The sequence below is a fragment of the Rhinichthys klamathensis genome, unplaced genomic scaffold, assembly GCF_029890125.1.
Source record: "Rhinichthys klamathensis goyatoka isolate OS25496 unplaced genomic scaffold, OSU_Roscu_1.1 h1tg000369l_1, whole genome shotgun sequence".
Lineage (NCBI taxonomy): Eukaryota > Metazoa > Chordata > Actinopteri > Cypriniformes > Leuciscidae > Rhinichthys > Rhinichthys klamathensis.
The window spans coordinates 2,774,539-2,801,732 of NW_026606877.1; the positions used below are offsets into that span (position 1 = coordinate 2,774,539).

A 27,194-nucleotide genomic window follows, 5' to 3' on the forward strand; every position below is an offset into this window, starting at 1 on the left:
CTAAAAAAACTCTCTTCAAAACTATAGTTTGTGACACTACAACAGTAGTATTTGTAAAGAATATGGTGGATTTGCATGACAGTCGTCGCAAGCGGTGTGAAACAAGCGTGGTAAAACGGTTAGAGTGCTGAGATACTGTGTGAATATCGCACGACTGGAAAAGGCTCTCAGCCAATCAGTTTCGAGAACCAGAAAGAACTGTTGTATATATATATATATATATATATATATATATATATATATATACTGTATATACAACAGCAAACTTATCCATCTGTTCGACATTATTGCAACAATATATATATATATATATATATATATATATATATATATTGTTGCAATAATGTATATATATATATATATTGTTGCAATAATGTCGAACAGATAAGTTTGCTTAGGAATTGATATGGAAAGAGGAAGGACAGAGGCTTAAGAAGGAATCAATTGGCTGCCAGACAGAAAATGAGAAAATCGCCCTGACATCTCTCTTTGAATTAAATAAAATGTTATTTCAGTCTGTGCTAAAGCCAAACTGAATGAAAGACTATCAGTAGGATGGTGGCAAGATGCAGTGTAATGATGGTTTATCATTCTTTGTCATGTGCTCAATGAAAACTGGATAAAGGCATTTGAAAGAAAGAGATACACAGATAGAGACATAGAAGTTTGAGAGGGTGAAGTCCTGGACAATAGTTTCAATATGGAGAAGGAGATAAGGAGTGTGCCTCAATGACTAATCTGTGTGTAGGAGGTGGTGGGTTTTTATGAAACCCCTTTGATTGTTAGATGCCTACAGACTTTTAGCAACTGTTGTCAAAAAAGGAATTTAAGCTCACCCACAAAAGGGAACAGGCAAGACTAATTAGGCTTGTAGAGACAGTGGCCAAGGACTCTCAAGCATGAGCTCAAAAATTAACACGAGGGATGTTTTGAACAACGTGAGAAAGTGACTTTACATCAAGGAAGTAAGTAAGGACAAAATATTATCTATTTCTTAAATATACTGACATTTTTTTCCTCAAAAGATAAGCAAGTTCACTTGTATGGGGCATCAACATTTTCTTTTCTCCTTTGTGTTACTCTTAATAGAGCCCTCACCTTGAGAGCAGACAGTAAAGTACATTAGCTATGCCGATTTACCTGAAAACACACATTCCATGCGGTTAACAAAACAACTTTTTTTTTTTATTCAAATGTGAAACCACTAATGTTCAGAGTGACATAAAACACTTTACAAAAGCTAACATCAATCTGAAATGGCTGAAAAGCACCTGGTCATGTTTAAAAACCTACACATGTCCTGTTTCGTGGGCTACAACGAAGGCAGAAGAGAAGCCGTCTTCATGATTGAGGGTGCAGCTGCGGACAGGGTGGCACATCCCAGTGACGGGGGCATATCCTAAGAGTGAGTGAGTGACAGAGACAGACAGAGAAGATGAAATGGTTAGGGTTTCTTTTTTTTCTGTCATAACTTTCTCTGTGATTCTACAGTCTGACAGCTTGCTGCTTGGTGTACTTGTAATACTTTGAGAAGAGCAATGCTGACAACTCTGCAAAGAGCTGTCCAGGAGAATTAGATATGATTTTTCATTATTTTTCTGTTTCTTTCATTTAGTTATGACATGTAATGGCTATTTTACTAACAATTCAAATACATATTTGAGGATTATTGGAGGCGGATGGAACAAATTAGAGTCTTTCCAGCAAAGGTGACAGCATGTGCCAAAACAATGTCAACCTACCAGCTGTCATTACATCACATTTCATTGTGTTGGACAAAGACAGTCACTTTGTTCGAAGGGCAATACAGTGAAATGTGCAATTGTTATAGCATACTGACAGTTTGGCATGCAGTCAATAATAATTAATTACAAAAAAAGTGTCAACAAATATAAAATTCAGATAAAATGAGTGATGTGAAATGAATATTTCTCAGTTTGTGAAATGATTTTATTTTTCTTGGTAATGGCATTTGTGGTGCAAAGTGATTTGGACAATTGCGCTGCTTTTTAAAGTGTCTGTGTGTGTACATATTAACATGCAATGTAAAAACATTCACCAGTAGAATTTACTGTATATGTTCTCATCCTGTTCCCTTAAAAAGTAAACACTAGCTATGTTTCCATCCACCTGTTTATGTGCATTTTGGGAAATCATATAAAAACGCTGGATGGAAACGCCAAGATGAGGTGGATAATCAATTTTATTATCCGATAAGAGGACATGCGCATAAACTACAACGGAAACACATTTAACGAATAAATCCCTCGATGCACAGCAAAAAAGTTCATATTTTCGACTCAACAGTGGATGTGATTGGAACTGAACTAACCAGTGGATCAATTTCATTGCACAGCATCTCAAATGTTGGTTTGATCAAAATGCCTGAGCCAAAGTCTGTCATCAGAATGATTTGCAATAATGACCTCCCAAAAGTGTCTTACATGAATGCATTACCAAATACCAGGCATCTGAACGCAAGATAACATGACAGCATTCATTGCGTTTTGTCAAGTCATTTATTTGGGATGTTAGTTAATTAATTTGGATATTAAAATGTTCTCAGAACTCTGTTCTACTTGTTTACTTGTTGTTAGCCCATCACCAGCTCAGATCTCGGCAACACACCGCTGTGCTTACAACAGGAATATATGTGGAAAATAGAAGAAAACTAATCGGAGCAGAGAGGAGAGGAGAGGAGAGGAGAGGAGAGGAGAGGAGAGGAGAGGAGAGGAGAGGAGAGGAGAGGAGAGGAGAGGAGAGGAGAGGAGAGGAGAGGAGAGGAGAACCGCTTGTTCTGAGAGATTGATAATGATATATGGGGATTATAAAAAAAGTTCTTACAAACACTTATCGTTTCACTACAGAAGGCATTGATTCATCCATTGTGGTTCCATGGATTACCGTCGTTATTGCTGTATGCTGTTTGACTTTTAGGAACCCATGAGCTTGCATTAGCAGATAATATATATATTTTTTTTTTAAACCTTTCTTTGTTTTCATCTGAAGAAAGAAAGTTATATACATCTCAAATGCCATGAGGGTAAAAGATGAGTAAATGGTGAGGACATTTCTGGGTGTACAGTATTTTCTTTTAATACATAAAACAGAATAGCAAGATGTATGGGATTCCATCTTAAAGGGGACCTATTATGCAAAAATCACTTTTTATAAGGTTTTTATAATCTAGGTGTATACCTACACGTACGTACTTTATTGGAACACTATAATTACCGAAAGTTACGCTGTAAATTAATTTTACTTACGCAGTACTTTCCGGGCTGTAATCTAAAGCGTAACCGATCTCGGCTCTAAAGCTATTGTTACGACCAAGGACGCATTCATTGTGTGTCTGTTACATACCAGGAGTGTTATGTGCATATGTATTTTTTTCTCTCTCTCTTTCTCTCTTCTTGTGTGTCTTTGACTAATAGGATTAAGGGCTACCACCTGTGCTCGTTTACCTGTGAGTGCTGTCCGCACACTGATTGGTGCGTGTCCTGAGGAGTCTAAAACAAAGCATTCAGAGAGAGTGCTGAGGAAGTAGAGAGACATCGCGGTGTTTGAGGTTGTTCCGCTCTCCAAGCCCAGACAAGTGAGCGCTGGTCGTGCTCTTTGGTGTGTGTGGTCACAATGTGTGTCCTAACGTGATTCTTGAATTTATCATTTTTTTTCATTTATGATCAGTTAAGAGTTTATGGGTAATGTAGGGTGGAGGATATCCATAACTTTTCTCCTGTTTAATGGTTAGTTGAGGAGTTAGGGAAGATATGTTGTTTTGTTTTGTTTTGTTTTCTGTTTTGTATAGGTAAGTTAATGTTATTCCCTTTTTAGGTAGAGGTATTTTTGTTTTCTTTTGAGTTGAGCCCTCCTCCCGAGGTAACACTTTTGTTTTGGATTTATATGTAATGTGTTCCTTTACTTTATATTACTATTTTCTTTTCTAGCTCCTGCTAAGGTTGAAAATAAAAGGCAGACATGCCATTTCAAACCGAAACTTGTTTGGTTATTTTGTGAATCTGGGACTGGAGAGCTGGAGATCCTCAAAGTCTCTCCACTGTTTGTTCGTCGTTCCCTATTTTACCCCTAGACTAAGGGGATACGTAACAATTGGGGGCTCGTCCATACAACTGAAAGCTTTTCTAGTGAAGGAAACTAAGTGGTAAGTTGAAATGTACTCTTTTCTCTCTTTTTCTTGACTGGTATGTCTTCGTAATAGGGGAAGGGAAAGAGACCTCTTGTGGTAGGAGAAATGGAATTCGATTTGACAGCCTTCACAGAAGTTTCACTTGTTTTGAAACACGGAAGACCTAACTTGATCAGTGCACTTTTGCTATCAAAACAAATAACTGTATAAATGCACTGATATGTACCCCGTAATTTAAAAAAAAAGCCTTTAAGTATTGGTACACTATTCAATTCAAATGTATTTGTATAGCGCTATTATACACGCTATTACACTAACAAAAAGCTACACAGTGTATGTTCTTGCTAAATTGCTCCCAAATGTAAGATTGTTGCCTATCATAATAGTAGAATTATTTACCCTTAGAACCCTTAGTTCTAAAATAATGACAGTATAATTAATTTGTTAATTTTCCTGGTTGTTATTCCCCAAACTTTACATATTGTTCCCTTATACCAACACGTAAATACTTTATTGTAACACTATAATTACAGAAAGTTACGCTGTAAATTCGTTTTACTTACACAGTACTTTCAGGGCTGTAATCTAAAGCGTTACCGATCTCAGCTCTAAAGCTATATTCATATCTGGTGTCAATAAGCCAATAAAGCACATCAGTTCACATCGGCTCTGATTAGCTCAATATCACCACTGCCAGACAACAAATGCGCCACAGGTAGGTGGAGAGGCCAAAGAGCTCTTCTCGGATGATTAACGAGGCCCGCTGAGTACATACAGTGGCATGATAAAGGAAATGTGAGAGTCGCAGTGACAGCATAAACACTTCATGCTGAGATCAGTGCTCTTCTCGGGAAAAGCTTGAGTTTTCCTGTCAGGTTGAATAGACGTTAAATGTGCACTGTGTGAACTTTGTCAGTGCTGAAGGAGATATGCCCTGAGAAGACTGCTGCTTCAGCTCCCGCCTAAATCCTTAGACAACAAAACCCCGTTTTCTGATGTGCTTATGTAAGTGGGCTTTCATGTCTCTCTTCTATCCTTTTCCAATAGTGTGAACCTCTTTACACATCTTCTACCATCTGTCTGAAGAGGAGTTTTTACACCAGGCAGCATTCTTTCAGACATTTCTTACAGCATTGATGAGGTGCTGACAGAAACCCATGGGGACTGCGAGGGAGTATTAGTGAGAGAGAGAGAGAGAGAGAGGAGAGAGAGTGAGAGAGAGAGAGAGAGAAGAGAGAGAGAGAGAGAGAGAGAGAGAGAGAGAGAGAGAGAGAGAGAGAGAGAGAGAGAGAGAGAGAGAGAGAGAGAGAGAGAGAGAGAGAGAGAGAGAGAGAGAGAGAGAGAGAGAGAGAGAGAGAGAGAGAGAGAGAGAGAGAGAGAGAGAGAGAGAGAGAGAGAGAGAGAGAGAGAGAGAGAGAGAGACTGACCTTTTTCACGGAATGAACATATTTAAGATGTACGATTTTGTGTGTGAAAAATGCTATACATGACAAGGGAGGAAATGTTTACAAGTCTGAGGCATGTTAAAGACCAAAAAAGTCAAACCTTGCATCCCGGTGGGGCCAAAGCCTTGCCGGGTCAGGAAGATAGCATGGTCGTGATGCTCTGAGTGCTCTGGATCCTCTTTCTGCTGGACGAAAGCCCAGCGACACACGTTCTCCAGGCTTCGAGAAGGGTTGCCACGTTCAATGAGACTGATGGACTGAGAAAAATATTAGAGACTCATTAGGGGACACTTTCTGCATTCATTAATCTATGAAACACCTTAAACTGACTCACATTGATCACTGTGGGTCTGTTTGTTTAACGTCTTTAAGATAAACTCCTGTTTATTAATAGTCAAGAGAGTAGTCTAGATACTTGAAGGTGAATTCAAACCTTTTAATTTGCAAACTACAGTACAATAAACTAAAATTCCATTTTGTTGTTGCTGCTTTTTTCCTAATACATTTAAGGTATTGATCACATTAACATGTATTTGGCAAGGAACAAACCATGTTGCAATTATATGTGTATAACAAAACAGTCATAAAATTACCTCTGTGTATTTGTGGACTGAATTATGAGCTTACAAAATAGTATATTTTTATGTATTTTTTTGCTTTCAATTGTGAATGGCTGTGTGCATTAGTGACAGGTTTAGATACTGTCATAATTAGACAGATATAAGTAGCTAGACTGCCGACAGTTGTTGTCCTCTCCCTGTCCCCCTCTACACACCAAATTATTGCACATTTCAAAACTGTGGTGGTAACTGTCATGGTTAGCTCCACAAAGGATGATGAGGAGAAAGATAGTATTCAAACAATAGCGTTAGCGTTAATAAAACAAACAAAAGCAGTACTCCATCGAGAATATACAATGTTACAGTGTGCACGTGTATATACACAGGATAACGAACTAAAGTACAGACAGGTGTCCGTTAATTAATCATATAATAAAAAAACCATGGTAAATGATTATAAATGGGAACAAAGGAACGAGGAAACCGGAAGCAAAGATAAACATACAAAAAGTTGATAAATGCACCTGGCAACATTGCAGGGCTATTGTTGACTAAAAACCATTAAAAAAGCATTTCTGCTACTTGAATTAAGGTTAAATAAAATAAAATAAAACTTATTTGACTAGTTGTCAAAGCAACATTTCTCAATTTGGTTTAACTTATATAAATATATAGTAAATATATAGTAAAACAAAAACTTTACAGACATTTAAAAAAGCAATAACTAATAAAAAAGACAAAAACATGGCAAAATTACTAAAACTTTCAAATTAAAATGAAAACAGAAATTACAAAAACTAATTCAGGCCATTAATGGGTAAATATAGAGTCAGAGAGAGTGGAAAATTGTCATGAAAATACTAAGTAAATAAATAAAGATATACAATATTACATCTTATGTAAGAAATATATGATATGACCCATTATGGTTTATAAAAGAGATATTTAGCAGTAATTTACCTTAGCATATCCAAGCATTATCATCCTCACAAGCACAACATTAATGTGCACTCCCAATGATTCTTCGTGGTAGATCTCATTCACCTGTAAACACATGATGAAAACTACATTATTATCCCTTAAATTCAACATAATAAAACAACAAAACATTGATCTTGCCACAAAGGGGAAAACGGATATCAGGCAAGGATAAGTTGCATCATACTCCACCTAGTCAATTATGACAGCTACTGATAATATCAACTCCAGGGACTGTGAAAACAAATGCTGCTTCATTCCATTTCTGAAACCTCACCATGATTGACAATAAGCAAAAGAAAGCAAAGATTTTTCAACAACAGAATCGAGATAAAGAGAGTGGGAGGAAATGGATCTCAGACCCATAAGAGTGGCTCTCTGAGGCATAGAAGGCGTTTTTAGACAGGACTTGGGGCTACGGTTGGCATGGAAAAGCCTATGAAAGGTTGGTAAATGAAAAGGGCCCAGTGTTTAGCTGGTCATACAGAGGCCTTTTTTTTTTTTAAAGGTTCAGATGTTTTTCCTTCTCCACCTAGCTAAGAGCCTGCTGTGTGGGGTGTGCGTTTTAAAGGCACAGTTTTGCTGTTTGAATGCAAGGTGTGATGCTGTAACGAATGACTACATCCTAAATGGTACAAATGTTTCATCGAAACCTTCTGGAGCTTATTTCAAAAACTGGCCACACTTAAAAACAACATACACCCATTACATACATGCTATATGCTTATGAATTCAACGCCCATAGGCGTAATTTGCGGGTGGGACGGGTGGCACATGTCTCCACAGCTTTTTGCCAGGGAAGAAATGAACACTAGAGGCAGTAAAACAGCAACCACTTTTAATCATTTTCACAGACAATTATGATTACAGCGGTATATTATCTATTAATAAAGACTTGTTTTCATGTGGCTCCTTGCACAATTATGTTATAACCTCAAAACAATTTAACCAGCTCGGTATGTTCAGTTTTACTGACTTATTAAGCTTGCTCAGTAGCTCAGTTGGTACAGAATTGTACTTGTGATGCGGAGAGTTCGGATACGAACCTTGTGAAAGAGTCACGACACAAGAACTCAAAGTTCAAAATCAAGCTAAAATGCCATGATTACGTTTATATGTCGCATTTGCTTATAACACTATAGGGTAGGTTTAGTGTAGGTGTATTTTAGTTATTTTAAAACATAATGGAGCATTAAGCTTTTAGCTCCACTCACCGGACATTTCAATTCAGAACTGCAGTGATGTGATACGTACAAACTCCGACATAATAAAATGTTGACATATTCACGTTCATCTGTTCCGGAAAAAAACTAAACAGGCTATTAGCGCGTTCACTTTGAAACTGTCGCGAAACGTATTTTGCGCTTTGCAATAATGTTGCCACAGGTACGTTTTTCGAATGAGCCTGGGCTGATATAGTAGATCTCATTAAACGACAAATTAAACCCAATGTACTATTGAAATTTTTTTCTGGACATCGTAATGTTATTATGTTCCAAAAAATTTTATTGTACACATATATTGTACATATATCTGATTTAGCAACAATCAAAATATGATGCAACTGTTGTTCTTATCACATTACTAATTGTTTCTAGCTTATGATTCTGTAAACAAAAATGTGAGGTTGTCCTGGTCATTTGTATGGCAGAGAAGAGAGACAACTTTGGTGGAGCTAAATGCAAATCTGTGTTGAATTTATGTCGAGATCTCTTCTTAAACAACACATGAACAATCAGAAGGAGGCATGAAGTAGGCACAGAAAGAAAAAGTATGCCTCAGCAGATCTGTGTTGCTGTAGTAATTTGTTGTAGGGAGCAGCAAAAATGTACCTGTGCAAAATGATTAAATTCTCCATTGGCATATGAACACAGATTGCCTAAACAACTCTAAATCAGCAGAGGATGGTAAGTCTCTTACCAACTGCCCCCCTCTCTTCGTCCCAGCCGCCTCATGCAATTAAACAGAAGCTCTGTTTGATACAGAAAATTGTCCTCTTCAGGCAGCAGGGCTTTAAATAAGCATGCAAGGGGCCTAACCACAGAAGTCTGCATGTGTGAAAGTTGTAGTAATGTTACATTTGTGTACAGAGCTCATTACATTCTGAATGCTGGACCAATCTTTAGTGAGGGTTTATTAAACATTGTAGTGTTCATCTCATCAATGCACTGGTGTACAGAGCAGCAGGGACATCTACTGGAGGAAGGACTTCTAAATTTCTCAAAAGCAGCGGTTTAATCTTAAAATGTTATGAGTGTAATAGTCATAGCTATTTCGTAGCTACTTTATTTCTCAGCCACATCCTCAAGTATGCCACATTTGGTCTATGCCTTGTGTGACACATCAAGATGAAAAAGCAAATAAATCCTCTACAAAAGAAAGTAGAAATTTCCTTTGAATATATTGACATTAATTCTTGCAAATTGTTCAAGCGAAACTAAGGGTGGGTTGCACTTGATCCTGTAACATTATGCAATCAGTTGAAGGGCAACAAATACATCAGACATAAGGAGCTACAGGCACTGTGTATCAACAGTTTAATAGTTTATGTGCTGAATCTATGATGCTATTATCTCCACAGATTACACAGTGCATCTGTGGTCATGTTTTAAAACATATATATATATATATATATATATATATATATATATATTTATCTTGTGCTAAGAATGAGCTTTTCCTCCAAAAACAGAAAATGTCACAGACAGGACCACATCTGGACAATGTTACCACTCATACAAGGTCAATCTCTTTACAGGTGCAGTTTAATGACACATTTGCGTATAAGCAAATTTTGACCACCATCCACTAAGAGAGGTATTTTGTCATCAGCAATCATCTTGAAATGTATTAGTGAAATAGCAAAAACATTAAAGAACCTGTGCCTTCCATTTATGTGTGTCAGAGTACTGAATCAGGAGGAGATGGTTAATAAGTTTTATGAGGAAGAAGAGAATTGGTTGCTCAACAATAAAGATGGCCTGATGGTCAGCGGCCAGTGTGAGACAGTTTTTGGCCAGTTGAGGGGTATGTCAGTGAATTTGGGTGATTGAAATCTGCATGTTAATCACCAGTTTCATTAAATATTTTATTGTTCCATACATTATTTATTTATTAATATTTTCAATGATGTGTGTGTATCCATATATAAGGTGCTGTCACTTTAAAACCTGACACACGGACCCATTATACTGTTTTATATAGCCAATATACACTCACCTAAAGGATTATTAGGAACACCATACTAATACTGTGTTTGACCCCCTTTCGCCTTCAGAACTGCCTTAATTCTACGTGGCATTGATTCAACAAGGTGCTGAAAGCATTCTTTAGAAATGTTGGCCCATATTGATAGGATAGCATCTTGCAGTTTATGGAGATTTGTGGGATGCACATCCAGGGCACAAAGCTCCCGTTCCACCACATCCCAAAGATGCTCTATTGGGTTGAGATCTGGTGACTGTGGGGGCCATTTTAGGACAGTGAACCCATTGTCATGTTCAAGAAACCAATTTGAAATTATTCGAGCTTTGTGACATTTGTGGCATTATCCTGCTGGAAGTAGCCAACAGAGGATGGGTACATGGTGGCCATAAAGGGATGGACATGGTCAGAAACAATGCTCAGGTAGGCCGTGGCATTTAAACGATGCCCAATTGGCACTAAGGGGCCTAAAGTGTGTCAAGAAAACATCCCCCACACCATTACATCACCACCACCACCAGCCTGCACAGTGGTAACAAGGCATGATGGATCCATGTTCTCATTCTGTTTATGCCAAATTCTGACTCTACCATCTGAATGTCTCAACAGAAATCGAGACTCAACAGACCAGGCAACATTTTTCCAGTCTTCAACTGTCCAATTTTGGTGAGCTCTTGCAAATTGTAGCCTCTTTTTCCTATTTGTCGTGGAGTTGAGTGGTACCCGGTGGGGTCTTCTGCTGTTGTAGCCCATCCGCTTCAAGGTTGTGCGTGTTGTGGCTTCACAAATGCTTTGCTGCATACCTCGGTTGTAACGAGTGGTTATTTCAGTCAAAGTTGCTCTTCTATCAGCTTGAATCAGTCGGACCATTCTCCTCTGACCTCTAGCATCAACAAGGCATTTTCACCCACAGGACTGCCGCATACTGGATGTTTTCCCGTTTTCACACCATTATTTGTAAACCCTAGAAATGGTTGTGCGTGAAAATCCCAGTAACTGAGCAGATTGTGAAATACTAAGATGCCGTCTGGCACCAACAACCATGCCACGCTCAAAATTGCTTAAATCACCTTTCTTTCCCATTCTGACATTCAGTTTGGAGTAAATGTAAAAAAACACCCCTAAATGCATTGAAGCAACTTCCATGTGATTGGTTGATTAAATAATTGCATTAATGAGAAATTGAACAGGTGTTCCTAATAATCCTTTAGGCAAGTGTACTTGTCTTTATGTGCACGCACTTTGGGTGTGAGCACAAAATCTGTCGGAATGAGTGAAGTATCAATATGTATCAAAAAATCACTTGATTGAACTTAGTTTATTATTTCAGATGCCTTTTTAAAAGACTACAATTGAAAATGTATAATATATAAAATTCAACCCCTAATGTCAAGCCCTGTATATGTGTGTATATGCCATATATATATATATATATATATATACTGTATATATATATATATATATATATATATATATATATATATATATGGCAAATAATATTGTGTTCTAGCACCCAAAATAAATAAATGAATTAATGAAGTAATTAAATAAGTAATCCATGAGTAATCCGGTTGAGCCCTGCTAAAGATGATAGGATACTCACAATGTTCATGAGGGTGAGGAGATAGTTTTGCACATGCTCTTTCCCATGAAAACGGACAACAGAATCATCTACTCCAAGCAGCACCTCAATATTGTAGTCATCGTCACCAGCGTGCCTCCGTCTCCTGACTGTCCTTTTGACTTGTTTAGCAATACTGTCCAGCACCCTTGGTGCATTCAATTCAGGCTCTGCAAGACAAAATGGTTAGTCTCAAAAAAGCACCTTGTCTTAATCATTTGACAACACCAGCATATTAAACATCTTAAGGGTATCTGTGCATTACTATGCACTAGCGTCTTGCAAGTTTTCTTTTGTTCTCTTCTTCTTTACAGAGTGCAAGTTTATGCCAGCCAAAAACAACAGAAAGCAATCCTAACAAGGGCTCTTCATGATCCAACATCAATCCAGGCTATAAACCAATGTCTTTTTTAAACGCTGATGCTAAAATAAATATTCCAAACATCTTGCAATTTGGCTGGCTCAGGCCTACAGTGTGGGGATTGTGAGGAACATTCCTCAGCTCCTACATCCCGTCATGACACACGCATTCTTGTGTGGCCCAGCTCCCAGAAGAGTAAACACGTCTCTGAGGTTCCACTTCAAAAAGCACAGGGCTTCCCCTCACGCTCAGACGTGCCGTGTGTCCCTCGCAGGTTCCTTGGTCCACAGCGTCTCTATGTACACCCTCATTCTCCTGAGGGGCTGCCATTCACAAATGGCAAAGCAAGGATAGCATACACATGGCAAACCTGCGTAACCCGCCGGCCCCAATTCTAAAAATTACTTATGATGGCAAATGAGACCATCCAAATCACCAGTGGAAATCTACTATGTCTAGACTGCAAAACCTCAAAAAGTGTGTGTGGGTCAGTATTTTACAGTATTATTTTGTATGCCATACTTATGCTTATTAATGTGTCATACAATTGTAATATTTGTTTGGTTATGATTTATTGCAAACACATTTATTAACATGCTTATGTTATGACATTAATGAGATGTCATGTCTATTAAAGAAAGCAGTTTATACTATTTGTGGGCAGATTATAACCCTCTTAATATCCTCAGGTTTCACCAGGCCTCACAATGACAACAGCTTAAACATACTAAGGGCCCTATCTTGCACCCAGCGGAATTGACTTTGTACACCGACGCATGTATCATTCCTATTTTGCACCTGACGCACAGCGGACTTTTCCCTCCACAGACGCACGTCGGTAAATCGGGGAATGAACTTGCGCTCCTGGGGGCGGTTCAGTGAAAAGAGCAAACCGGTTCCGGTGCAAACGTTCCCTGGTGCTATTTTGCAGTTCTAGAAAACAATTCCGCCACAGACCAGGATAAACCTAGTCTAAAGTCAGTGGCACGTTATTCAGATGTTATTTTAAGGGCGCCTGCTTGGCCATAATGTAGCGTATGCACAAAGCGCATACACTTTGATTCTCTCATCTTCACAGACGCAGCAGTTCTTATTTTTGCAAATCATATATTATTACAAGGAAAAATATTAACACACGAGGGAAATCATTGTGGTGTCCATGAAGATGTGAAAAAATAGGCATAAATCTAGCTTACACATTTACCTATGAGTAATGTAGCTACTTCAGACCAACCCATTTTAGATTTGCGTCGGGCGCAAGAGTAATTTATCCCGCTGGTATAATAGAACAGCCCAAAGGATAGTGATGGATGACTTGCCCGGTAACCATTCCCTTTGGGCGAGATCCGCCCAAAAAGTTACTTACGTTTCGCGTTTGATACTTGCGTTTCAGATCGTTAAAATAGGGCCCTAAATGTCTTAAAGTCCCCCTGTAAGTGAATAATTTCATCCCTTTAAACTCATATTTGATCACCAAAATTTAAAAAATGTATTCATGCCTTAAAATAGCTTGAATGTAACTCTACACCCTTAGTATACGTGGATCGCCTCGGTTACGTATGTAACCCCCGTTCCCTGAAGGAGGGAACGGAGACGTAGTCGACGTGTCGACTGATTGGGATCACGCTTAGAGAGCCTGTCATCTTCGAGTACTATTAAAACGAGCAAATGAATTTGGCATGCGTGAAATGCATCACACACTTCGCCCCCGCGCCGCGGGTATAAATGCGGAAGTGGATGCAAGCACTAGTTGTTTTTCGCTGAGGAGCCGCGCGTAACTCGGAGTCAGCGGTGGTCCACCAATAGTGGCGACGGGACTACGTCTCCGTTCCCTCCTTCAGGGAACGAGGGTTACATACGGAACCGAGACGTTCCCTTTCAGTCGCTAAGGACATGGAAGGACGGGACACTGTGGAAGCCACATCCTGCCCGAAGGGAGGTAACCTGTGGAGAATACACACATGAACTGGGCGGATATCGGGCAGTACAATATACGGAATGTCACTGGGGTGGCTCCAGCCAACAGGGGGAGACTCAACCGGACAGTGACGGCAGAACAGGCTCTGCCAAGGGAAGACACGGGCTCATCGCAGGGAGCCGTATCGTGGAAGAATACACATATGGGATCGCCGTAGGGTAGGGGTGTGGCGGTATTTATATAACCGTGAGACCGACGGTTGCACACCCAACGCGTCAACTTTGCAATTTAGACGCGCAATCTGGGTGCCGGTGCGGTGAGACGTACATGCTCGGGCAGATTCGGCTTGAAGTCGTTCATCCTTGAATGCGGCGCCGCGCGCGCTGTTACAAAATAAAAAGCCGTGCACACAGCCAAGCGAAATGGGGTCTTGCACACCCAACGCGTCATTTTTGCCTCACACGGCACGATTGAGCAGGCCTGAAGAATCTTAAGTGGAATGAAGCGACCTCAGAAGCTTCTGACTCCAACGAGGAGGTGACGGGCGAGTTGTGACATGCGAGGGAAGCTTAGCGCAATGGTCACAATGTTGTCTTTTCAGACCAGTCCCAGCTCGCTGAGCAGCGGTGGCTCAAAGCGAGGTGAACTGCCAACTCAAGGTAATGAATACCAATGCAGTCGGGGGTCGCCCAGGCCTCTGTTAAAGCATGCCCTTTGTACACGGCCCCTCAGTCGGTGTTAGTGGACCTGAAGGTCTGAACACAGGCTGAGAGTTTGGCGGCAGGCTGGGGTGATCTTTTATCACACAGGGCTTGCCGCTCTGCCACGGTCACCTCGGGACTAGATCTTAAAACTAGTGCTGAAGCGGTCTTCATATGGAGGAAGCCAAGCGGCTGCGTCTGCCATATGCCCCATGAGCCTCTGAAAATTTTCAGTGGGACCCTTTCTCACCTCTAGCACTAGCCTAACACACTCTTCTTGAAGAGATGTGTTGAACCGAGTCCATCTCCTGAATTGAGAAAGAGATACTCAGCCCGTGGGTGAGATTACTCTCTCCCAGTGGACCTGAAGACCCAACTGGCTATGGAGCACTCGAAGGGTAGAACCTTGTCCGCATCCACCATCTCAAACAGGCTGAGCCAACGATGGCGCTCCTGGACCACTAAGGTGGACACCGCCAGACCGATCGTTTCAGCATAGCTGACATTTCTGGATCTGGCTTGGGCAATGTTAAATTCCCAGAGGGAGATAACACAGCCGAGTTGTCATCTCCAGAGGCCGACATCTTATCCTCTGGGGGAACCCCAATTGAAACGGCTGATCGGTCCATTACAGAGGGACCAGCACGTTCAACAGGAATTCCATCGGCTGCGGTGTGATGGAGGAGTGAGGAGCCCACAGGGAATGACATCCATCAAGCTGCTTCAGCATTTTTCAAACACGTGCTGTAACAATTGTGACTGTCAGAGAGGGAAAGGGAACGACCGCATCTAGAAACGCACAGGTGGAATGACATCTTTTTCTATTTTTTTTTTATTTTTATTTTTTTTTAAAGACACAAACGCACCCGTGTTGCTCTTTCAGGAAATAGGACCATCACCAGTGCCGGAGCACACAGGGGAATGACCGCGGCAACACTGAACAGTGAACTGAAACAGTGAAGCACTCACTTTTCCGCCCTCTATCCAGCCGTCAACACACACAAACCTATAGAAATTTGTTGCTGTTAAAACAGTAGTTGAGAGCTCAAAGCTCGCGATTACCGCTGCACTCACGCTGTAGAAACCACCAGCACTGGGAGAGTCTTCCAGAAAAACACTGACACACTCGCTCGTTGTAAACAACAGCACTCTTCAAAGACATCAAACGATCGGCTCCGAAGCGAAAGACAACTAGTGCGTGCATCCACTTCCGCATTTATACCCGCGGCGCGGGGGCGGAGTGTGTGAGGCATTTCACGCACGCCAAATTCATTGGCTCGTTTTAATAGTACTCGAAGATGACAGGCTCTCTAAGCGTGATCCCAATCAGTCGACACGTCGACTACGTCGAACGTGAGTGACTGAAAGGGAACCATGAATATGCAAGTTAGCCCCGTCTCCACTCACTCACACCAGCTCAGAGACCCACTCAAGTTTACTCAAGTTACTGTAGTAAACACTGCACAAAGATATCGCTCTGTACAACGTCGGACACATAATGGTAATTAATATGATAGCCTTTTGCTTGACTACGTTATCAAAAATGTGTTGCTAATGTAACACACACCATATTCCCATCTGCCATCTCCGTCTGCCTTCAAAAAATCAGCATCCTTAGAAATGCTTTGAACATCATAGAACGTCAGTGGAGAAAAACAATCGTTCACTGCACATTTAAGTATTTTCCCGCCAGCGTTTAAAAAAAAAAAAGATGCCAGCGCCAGCATTTTTGATAATTTTCACAAAAATTTCATGGCCCCCAGAATATTTTGTTGTATAAATATCTGAACATGCAATATATCAAAAGAAAGAACAGACCCTCTGCTTTTAAACAAAAAAAAACTGTTTTATTCAAGCTTCATGCACTCTTTTTTATCAACACTTGAATATGGGTAAGTTTTATAAAAAAGCTACATTTTGCGTAAAAAGTTGAGAAAATCACGCTTTTGTCAAAGACTACATCTGGATCGGATTCAGAACGATGATCAAAACATATTGATCATATAGATCGAGTCCATCAACATCCCTAAAGCTTCACAGTCCTATGGCTATAGCTTGTCCTGGGTCGACATTTCTTTCAGTAACATTAGGCAGTTTTGATTTATATGCTGTTTAATGTTGATGATCGCGTTATATTAAATATGCATATGATTACATATGAGATCACTTGTTTCTGCGTCTTCTTCGCATGTGTTTTGATCAGGAGATTCAATACACTTTCAGAAGATGTGTCATAGCGCCCCCTAGCATATAACAGTGAAAACACGAAAACAGAAAATTCTGTGTTTGGTGGGAAAAGAGTTAATAAAGAGCTGCTTCATCGTTCACACACAATGGGCCCTATTTTAACGATCTAAAACGCAAGTGTCAAGAGCAAAGCGCAAGTAACTTTGTGGGCGGATTTTGGCGCTGTTGCTATTTAACCGGCGGGATAAATGACTCAAAAGGGGTTGGTCTGAAGTAGCTTCATTATTCATAGGTGTGGTTTGGGCGTAACGGGAAACAAACCAATAAGAGCGTCATATCACATTCCCTTTAAGAGCATGATGAACGAGGTGCGCTTGTTCCATGGCGCAATACTATTATAACGGCGCATTTACCAGGCGCACTTCAGAATCGGTTCACAGCCGAGGAGATCGATGTTCTCGTCAGGGCCGTAAAAGAAAGAGAAGTGACATTGGGGATGGGACAAACCCACCCAAATTAGCTTCGGTTAAACATGCATATAATAATTTGGGTAAATGTGTAAGCTTTATGCCTATTTTTCCCATCGTCTTGGACACAACAATGATTTCCCTCGTTTTTTAATATTTTTCCTTATAATAATGTATCATTTGCAAAGAGTAAAATGTATCTGTGTAGATGAGAGAATCATCTACAGTGTATGCGCGTTGTTCACACACTCTGTATTATGGCCAAGCATGCACGCTTAAAATAGCATCTGAATGTACACGCAACGCGCCACTGACTTTAGACTAGTTTTTTTCTGGTCAGTGGTGCAATTGTTTTCTGGAACTGCAAAATAGCACCAGGGATTGTTTGCGCCGGAACACGCCTCCTTTTTTTGCGCTGAACCGCCCAGGGAGCGCAAGTTCATTCCCTAGTTTGCCGGCGTGCGTCTGTGGAGGGAAAAGTCCGCTTTGCACGGGTGCAAAATACGAATGATACATGCGTCGGTGTACAAAGTCATTTGCGCCGGGTTCAAGATAGGGCCCATGGTCTTTAACATTTTCAAGTTTTGTTTCATAGTAAGTAAATATCACCTCATCCAGCTGTGTTTTTATTTTTAGTAGCCCATTGCGTTGTGAGAAAATGATACAAATGATTCAGTGCACGAGTAAAGTGTCTGAATCAATCAAACTAAATTGCAAACAATTGTTAGACTTTCTTGCAAAACCATTTGACCAAGAGATTCATTCACGAATCTGTCATTGCTAGATCACATTCTGAACAGCTGATAGAAAACGCACAAAAAAATTGCTGAAATATATTATCAGGGTAAATGACTCTGAGGATGGTATACGTTAATCTCTCCATCATCAGACAAGGATTGATCAGCTATATTTATCAGACAAGGACTTATCTAGCGACACCCCTAATTAAGGGACAGAAAAATGATGTTTTATTAACAAAGTTCGGGAGGAGCACGTTCAGATAATTAAACCTAATTAAACACACGTGGAGCACATTCAGATAATCAAACCTAATTAGACACGAGTGGTGCTTAATCAACGAGTTAAGCGCTGTGTATATATACAGCAAACTTACCTCCGTTCATTGACAGTTTAACAGCATCCCTCCACCACCCCATCTCCTCACTTATAGTCCTAATACTCTTACAACAACGGGGGGAGTACTCTGGTTTCGGGCAAAATTCCGAGCTCGGAGCCCTCCCCCCGGACAGCACGCCAAATACGCATAATCTTTACTCTGTTTAATTGATGTAAGTGTGAACTCGTGAATAGCATTACCTCAGTAAAAGAACAACAGTAGACCAAGGTCCCCACCATGACAGAAAAACAAATGTGTTTTTGTGTTCCCCTCAACTCGATCTCATTTCGATTCTTCACTCATAAAACATGAGTGGTTTTGCCTTGCCAGCCACGCTCCGCACAACAAAAATTCAGGTGGCAGACTGCTGTGGAGGGGAAACTGGATGCATTCATGGCATCTTTTAAAATGATGGCACAAAGAAACACTTGGAACATCATGAGCCTTGGTTTGTTTTACATTATTTTGATTTTACATTATTATCAGATGTGCTCACCATATTTTAGAGTGCTGAAAATTACCTTCATTTGGTTCTCAGAGCAAAAGTCTACACGGGTGTCTACTTAAAATAGAAAGATTCTATCTTCAATTTTGCATGATTACATGTAAGTATATTGAATGTTAAAAATGCACATGGTGTCATGATGAAAGCATTCTTAGAGGGACAAAATGAACAAATTGAGTTGACAGTTACAGAGCCCCTTTATCATCATGAAATCCGCTTACTCTGAAATGCTAAAACCATCTATGAATCCAATTACTGTTTTATTCAAGGATGTAAAAGGGATCTATGCAGTGTCTCTAGACAAGAGCAGTGTGATTGGATTTCGCTTTTTCCCCCTGTTCTATCTTGGTTTAGAAAATAGATCCCTCTGCCTCTGCTCTCCTTACAGAAAACTTGTGTGAGGATTAACGACCATCTCTTTGATGGGTGAAGGTGGTGTTTCTTCCCTGGAAGTATAAAGAATTAGCAGGCAACAGTGTGCTAATAACAAACAGCATCAGGATCAAAAGATTCTGCAGGAGGCAGTTTTGATGGAATTCTTCCACGTGGCGCTCAAGTATAACACCACTAGCTGTGATCTAATGTGCCGGGAGCTACTTTAACTCTTTATTAGGACATAAGAGAACTCTTGTAAACGAGAGCAGCTGAGTTGGCAAATGCTGGCCTCCTAAACCTGGAGTATGGTGTGGTTACTGTACATCATGAACATTATCGGCCTTATTTGAGGCAGTCAGGTAATCTTTAATTTTGAATTACGACTCTAAGTATCTTATTGTGAGCTTAATTAATTATTATCTTTTTCTGTTTGTTCAAAGGGTCTCTGTACATTTCTCTGTATATCTCTGTAAAGTTCTCTGAAGACGTCAGATAACACAGAATCAACTTTGTAGCTATTAAATACACTGAATCCATTAAAATGGGAGAGAAAATTGTTTTCTATATCCCAATGAGACTGGATGTTATCTGTGATCTCTGGTGTCAATTCTCATTTTCTTCCTCAGTTTAAATTATTATCCCATTCATGTCACCCAGCCTGCAGCTCACAATCAACATACTGAATGTCAAACGTTTCTCTTTTCTTAATGAAGTTTGTTAGAATGAACAGGATCCAAATATTGAAAGATGCCTACGAATAAAATATTTATTAAGAAATTATATTGTATGAAATTAATACTAAAACATATGCAGCTGGGCAAACATGTACCGGCCAACTGTGGATCGTACACTGGGCAGGTGAGCTAATTCCGGCAGTTCAATTATTTTGTGCACAATTCAAGACCTTTCAATGTATGGCAAACCCTGGGCTGTCATGTTTGATTATGAGAAATAACTTGTATTTTTGGTCTCCAGCAGAAAATGTATCATTTGACAGCATAATTAATGCACAATAGATTGCTCTCTAAAAAGGCTTTGTAGTATAGTTACATTTTAAAGTAGTTTAAACAAGACACATTCAGCTTTTGTAAATACATTTACCCAGAAAAAAAAATCTTTTTAATGTTTTAATCAGTTTTAATGCTTTTGAAATAAGTCTCTTCAGTTCACCAAAGCTGCATTTATTTGATAAAAAAAAATTCAGTGAAGACAGTAATAGTGAAATATTAATATAAACTTGTATTAATATATTTTCTATTTGAATATATTTTAAAATGTAATTTAGTCCTGTGATAGCGAAGCTGAATTTTCAGCATCATTACTCCAGTCTTCAGTAGATACGTTTACACCTTTTGTTTCAATCAAAATGAATTCATTTAGATTGATGAATATGAACACAGTGTTTACATGAACGCTAAATAAAGTGATCGGGTTGATGTGCTTGATATGTCACAAGCTTCAAATTGGAATTGATTTTTTGACATGCGCACACTGCATGAAAACACAGAGTTTCCCGCTGTTTTCGCATACTAACCATTCTCCTACATTGCTTCTTTCCTTTGTTTTAAAGAGCAGGCTAAAATTGAGATGGGATCAGGCCTTTTCTGTTATTGCCCCAAAACTGTGGAATAGCCTTCCACTGTGAGTTAGATTTAAAATCAGAAAGTGTTTGAGCAGTTCTAAGCTAAAAACTCCCTTGCTGTATATGAAGACCTCTGATGCAAAAGCCTCTAAAAGCCACCTATGTCAAAAATGAGATAATAATATTGAGTGAATGCTCTCCGCACATAGTAGGTACGTTCATCAAATACTTTCACTTCAAATTTACTAAATCCCAGCCTCAGCCCATTCAGAAATGTCGGTACTTGGGTAGAAACCTATACATAGGAGCCTGATAATAATGTTAATATTAAAGAAAAACGCTACGGAGAGGCTTTTGCATCTGAAGTCTTCACATGTATATGTATCAGAGATTAATATCATCTCCTGTATTGTTTTGTTTTTGTTTTGAATGTTGTTATATTTGTACCAATGTAAAGCACTTTGGTCAACTCTTAGTTGTTTTAAACTTTGCTCTAGAAATAAATTTGACATTGACATAGTTGACACTATCTGATTACAATTAGATTATAAGGGTCCATGTAAACTCAAGAAATTAGATTATTAATTAATTATTATAAATAATTAATTAGCATTTTTTCTTTTTTGTGCCTAGAGGTTATGACTGCATTTATTTGACAAAATCTTGGTACTACTTTGCAGTAAGGTCCCATTAGTTAAAGATGCAGTGTGTAAATTTTAGCGGCATCTAGCGGTTCGGTTGCGAGTTGCACTAATGGCTCAGCCCACTGCTCACCCCTCCCTTTCGAAGAAGCTATGGTGGCTAAAACGGGACAAACATATTGTCGTCTGAGACAGCAGAGAATAGCCAGAGTAAGCCAAGAGTGTGTAACATTGTCACTGTTTCTGTACCACAGTCCATTATAAACCACATCATGGATAACGTTTACAAAGCCATAGTCGGGTGAGGATCAAGGGTCTTAATATACACTCAACTAAAGGATTATTAGGAACACCATACATATTATATAATACTCTCTAAGTTTATTGTTGTACAAAAGCAACTTCGCACTTAAATTTGTGCTGTTTTACTAAATACCAGTACTGTGATTCGACTTTAGGCATGCGGGCACTACTTAAACAATATATACAGCAATTTTGCTCATAATGATACTGTTTAAGTGTATTACGCTTTTTATTAAAATCAGAAGTGTACTCAAGATGTCATGACAGCCTTTCAAACATCTGTGAAACTGATAGGACATATGACAGCTAATCTCACCAATGTCTCAAAACACAATATCCTTGAAAGTCAGAAGGGGAAAGAGGATAACACTTTGCTGTCATGCTGATATATTGTTGTTTATGCTGTAAATATTATATAAAAACAGTTGGTGTCATTGGGTTCAGCTCTCAAAGGCCTTCTGTCAACCTTGCACAGTACATTGTGAAAGTAAACGAATGAACGTATCTAATTCATTCATGAGGTTGAAAACCTCATGTGGTGTGCTATCCTCTACAAATACTGCCCATTACGCTTCATTGAATGCAGGAAGCTTAAAGGATTATGAGATGTGTCATGTTTGACGACTACACAGAGACACTGCGCCACTTCTATTACACTTTGTTTTCCGGCATGGAGTGCCCCATGGGGATGACCTCTTAACAACCCAGATGTAAACACACACACACACACACACACAAAGACAGACAGAGAGACAGAGAGAGAGAAAGAAAAAGAGAGAGAGAAAGAAAAAAAGAGAGAGAGAGAGAGAGAGAGAGAGAGAGAGAGAGAGAGAGAGAGAGAGAGAGAGAGAGAGAGAGAGAGAGAGAGAGAGAGAGAGAGAGAGAGAGAGAGAGAGAGAGATTGCCGCCCCAAAACAAAAACAGATGTGGCCACATTGACGAAAATGTAGATAGAACCTAATATTAAGCCTTGAATAAGTTAAGCCAGGTGCATTAAAAAAGTACAATTATTGCTAGAAAGCAAGTGAAAAACGTTAATAAAATAAAATAATTGTCATTAGGAGCTGCACATGATAAACATTAGTCCATAAAAAACCATTAACTCCAGAATAAACATTTACAACAGTCCATTTACATTCACAAAGACCTTTCAATAAAGTAAACCAGCTGATAACAGCACAAATGCCTTGTAGGTGGTTTTTACTCATTTAAAACTGCATAAAAGCCAGAAGCTATATAAGCAGGGGCATGAAAAGAAACTTACTGCATAATATATCCACATTAGTGTCTCAAAAGGAATACATACTTGGTCACTGTGCATGATTCTCTGCCAGCTCTTGAAGATTTCCCTCTTTTCTTTTATTTCTGTTAATAAATTACTTATGGAATAAAATACGCAATGGTTATGACATCATTCTACGGGCCAAGAATTTTAAGAATTCTGTCTATTTGCTGGTATCTAATTCCAGCAAAGCTAAAGAGACAGGAAAGAAGAAGGGCATTGTGGGATGGTACTAAAACCAGACCTGTTTCACTGCCAGATGGCATGACACAGGGGTGATTCAATGGGAAAGAGACTCACAGAGTAACTTCCCAACTCTAATGGCACATTCAAATGTTGTGAAACTGCTTTCAAGATTGTCCTCGACTTGACACACTTCAGAGCCAAGACTTTAGGATAATTATAACAATGGCTCATGGAAAAAATGTATCAACTATTACAAATTGCTTTCAAAAGGGAATATGGAAAGAACAGTGCCTGAATAATTTTTTTCACAGAACAATTCATTTGAGAGGTAAATTGTGCCACACATTTGACACAATATTCTCCTTTCGACTGACTGGAGATGAACTTCGAAAAGAAAAGGAGATGGATTGTCACCGATGGAGAATTCGAAGGCTGTACATATCTCTCTTGGTCTATCTGACAAAAAGGCCAAGTTTGGCATAAGAAGTTCTGTTTAGTGGTTATATTTAAAACTTGTTTAAAAGTTGTGCACATTGCTGAACAAGAGCAATAGCAGATATTCATGAGCTAGTTTTTTAAAAACTTTACATTAGCCATTTATCAGATTTCATTGTGTGGCTTTAGTTTTAGCTTAATAAACTTGAGTAGCTCCTCAGCTGAGAAGTCCATTTCCCATCATGCAGGGTTGAATTAAACATTAATATTTCATTACAAAAAATGCTTTACCCAAGAATAAATGATGGAAGCACATAATTATTTATTTGACTCAAGGATCAGAATCGTTCATGGTACAAACCTTCAGGAATAATAATGGAAACCAAAAACCAAATTCATTCACTCTCACCATACAGTGTTAATATAAGCAGGTATATGTTTCTGGTTTTCTGCTCCAAAGCATTTACTTTTAAAAAATGTGAGTGCCCCAGGCAAGATTAGCTTTATATCCTCTGTTAAACATGGTTGTAGGATATTCAAACCGAATAGTATACATCTGAAGTTGGCCTGAGGGTATGCTGAATTTGCACTTATTAAAGACGTACTTATTCTAAGACTACTTATTATGTCTGCCATATTTGTATTATGCAAATGAAGTTCTGCAACTGGCAATAGTTGTCTCAACAGGCTCTGGGTTCTCTTAGCCATGCAATTTTACACCTTAACACATCATACAGGACCAGAATGTAAAGCTAGAAGCCCTGTTTCATTATTTGATGGACCACAATATTTTCATGACAGACTCATCTCATCCCCTTTTGGTTTGTATTTTGTAAGCTTTAATTATTAAAGTGGATACAGTGCTAGATAAGCAATAACATAAAAATTCCCCCAGTCTAAAAGCCTAAACAATGTTTCCTATCTTGTGAACATACAAATTATGCTTAATAACATAATGTTGCTTTAATCATCTACTTTGCTAAGATCCCTGATCAAGACATTTCCAATAGTCTCATGATGAAAACTCTGGCAATTGCACATAGACGCCAACAGTTTGCTAATCAGCTAAACTACAAAGTGTTTTCTAAGATGATGCCATCCGCTTCCAGGCAAATGCAAATATCATCTTCTATGACTTTGTTTATACCAATTAATACTCTAAGAACTTCCTACTCAGAAGTGCTAGAGCAAATCTGACGTGTTTATGTGTCTTCACAATCATGTAGGCTGGGAAAGAACAAAGACGCTAGCTATTTAGAACTAAAGATATTTAGTGCAATGAAAAGGCACTTTAAAGGCCTTTTATTCTTTATTTGGGAAAATATTTATTTTAAAATATTCAAGTCTTTGACAGCACAATGGAAGAGGAGGGGACTTTGGATTGGCTCTTTCAGGGATGCAATTACTCACAATTTAGGTCCTTGTGTTCACTGTGTAACCACATAGCTTTACTCTGCGGATCCTTAATGTGTCAGAGAAGCCAACTGTCCTTGCTTCTGGAGCTTTCACTTAGTGATCAGGGATCTTACCAAAGTGCTGCGAGCCTCTCTCACGCCGCGCCTAGTGTTAGTTTTAACTTTACTCATTAGTTTGATAATATAGCCTACGTCCTCCCTTATCACTTATGATCGCCAAACTTTACTGGACATCGGACAAAATGTTCCAAAATTGTCTACAATATCTATGATACCTGTGGATATTATTAAAGTATCAGAAACCTGGCGCACTGGATATCAAAGGCGATATGGGTGGAAGAGAGGAAGACACGGGGGACTGCTGGTGAGGCTACGGAATCGACCTACGCGGCGTCCAATCCAAAGTATGCTGCTGGCAAATATGCAATCTATCAGCAACAAGATGGATGAGCTCCACTGCCGGGTTAGTGTTCAGCGAGATCTGGGGAATTGCTGTGTTCTGTTTTACAGAGACATGGCTAACATCGGACCATCCGGACAGGGACGGTGTCTCCATATTTCGTTCGGACCGGGATAAGGACATGACTGGTAAGTCGAAAGGTGGGGGTGTGTGCTTTTTGGTGAGCAACTCGTGGTGCACTGACGCGGAAGTAATCTCCCACTCCTATTCGCCGGTCCTCGAGCATCTTACCATCAAATGTCGCCCGTTTTACTCACCACGAGAATTTCCATCAGCCTTACTCACTGCGGTATACATCCCTCCCCAAGCCAATGCCAAGGTAGCCCTGGAGGAGCTCTGCGACGCTGTCAACAGGTGTGAGAGGTTGCACCTGCAAGCCCTCTCCATTGTAGCCGGTGACTTCAATTATTGTAATTTGAAGACCATGCTACCGAAATATTACCAAGACGTCAACTGTGTCAACAGAGGCAACAAAACTCTCGACCACTGCAATTCAACCGTCAAGGGAGCTTATAAATCTATCCCCCGGCCTCACTTTGGGAAATCAGATTATTCCTCTGTACTGCTGCTCCCTGTGTACAAGCAGGAGAGAAGGAGAAACCCATTGTGAGGACAGTACAGCGCTGGACTGCTGAAGGTGAGCTTATGTTGCAGGATTGTTTCAAATCTACTGACTGGTCAGTTTTTAGTGATTCTGCTACCTTGCATGAGTACACTGAGGCAGTTACTGATTATGTTAAATTTTGTATGGACAACTGTATTCCTACGCGTACTTTTAACGTTTACCCTGACGAAAAACCGTGAGTAAACAGCGATGTACGTGCGAAATTGTATGAGAGGACAGTGGCTTTTAAATCTGGGGACGACGCTAGTTACAAGAGCGCGAGATACGAGCTTAGGAATGCAATCAAGTCTGCTAAAAAACAACATCGGGATAAGATAGAGCGATATTGTTCTGAAGAGGACTCTAGGCACGTTTGGCAAGGCCTAGAAACGGTCACTAGCTACAAGGCCAAACATAGCGGCGTCACAACCTCAGCTTCCTTCCCAGATGACTTGAAAATTGTTTATGCTCATTTTGAATGCGCTGCTGAGGCACTGACGCTGGGACAATCTCCAACTGGGGATGTGCATGTCATAGTACCTCCAAATGGGAACACACACACAGTAGCTAGTGACCGTTTGTAGGCCTTGCCAAACGCGCCTAGAGTCCCCTTCAGAACAATATCGCTCTATCTTATCTCCAACTGGGGATGTGTTCAGCAGGCAAGCATATCAGGTCTCAGCCATTGATACATGTAAAG

At 39.7% G+C, this 27,194-nt stretch overlaps 1 protein-coding gene across 4 annotated transcripts in view; it reads right to left on the reverse strand.

The window, feature by feature from the left end:
* Positions 1 to 27,194, reverse strand: part of adamts3 (ADAM metallopeptidase with thrombospondin type 1 motif, 3) — a 196,752-nt gene that overhangs the window by 122,258 nt on the left and 47,300 nt on the right. For all 4 annotated transcript variants that reach the window (XM_056233352.1, XM_056233351.1, XM_056233349.1 and 1 more), the window contains exons 5-8: positions 11,938 to 12,125; positions 7,113 to 7,196; positions 5,693 to 5,849; positions 1,294 to 1,399 (exon numbers count right to left, since the gene is read on the reverse strand). In XM_056233352.1, coding sequence (XP_056089327.1) covers positions 1,294 to 1,399; positions 5,693 to 5,849; positions 7,113 to 7,196; positions 11,938 to 12,125 — 535 coding nt within the window. The remainder of the gene's footprint in view (positions 1 to 1,293; positions 1,400 to 5,692; positions 5,850 to 7,112; positions 7,197 to 11,937; positions 12,126 to 27,194) is intronic.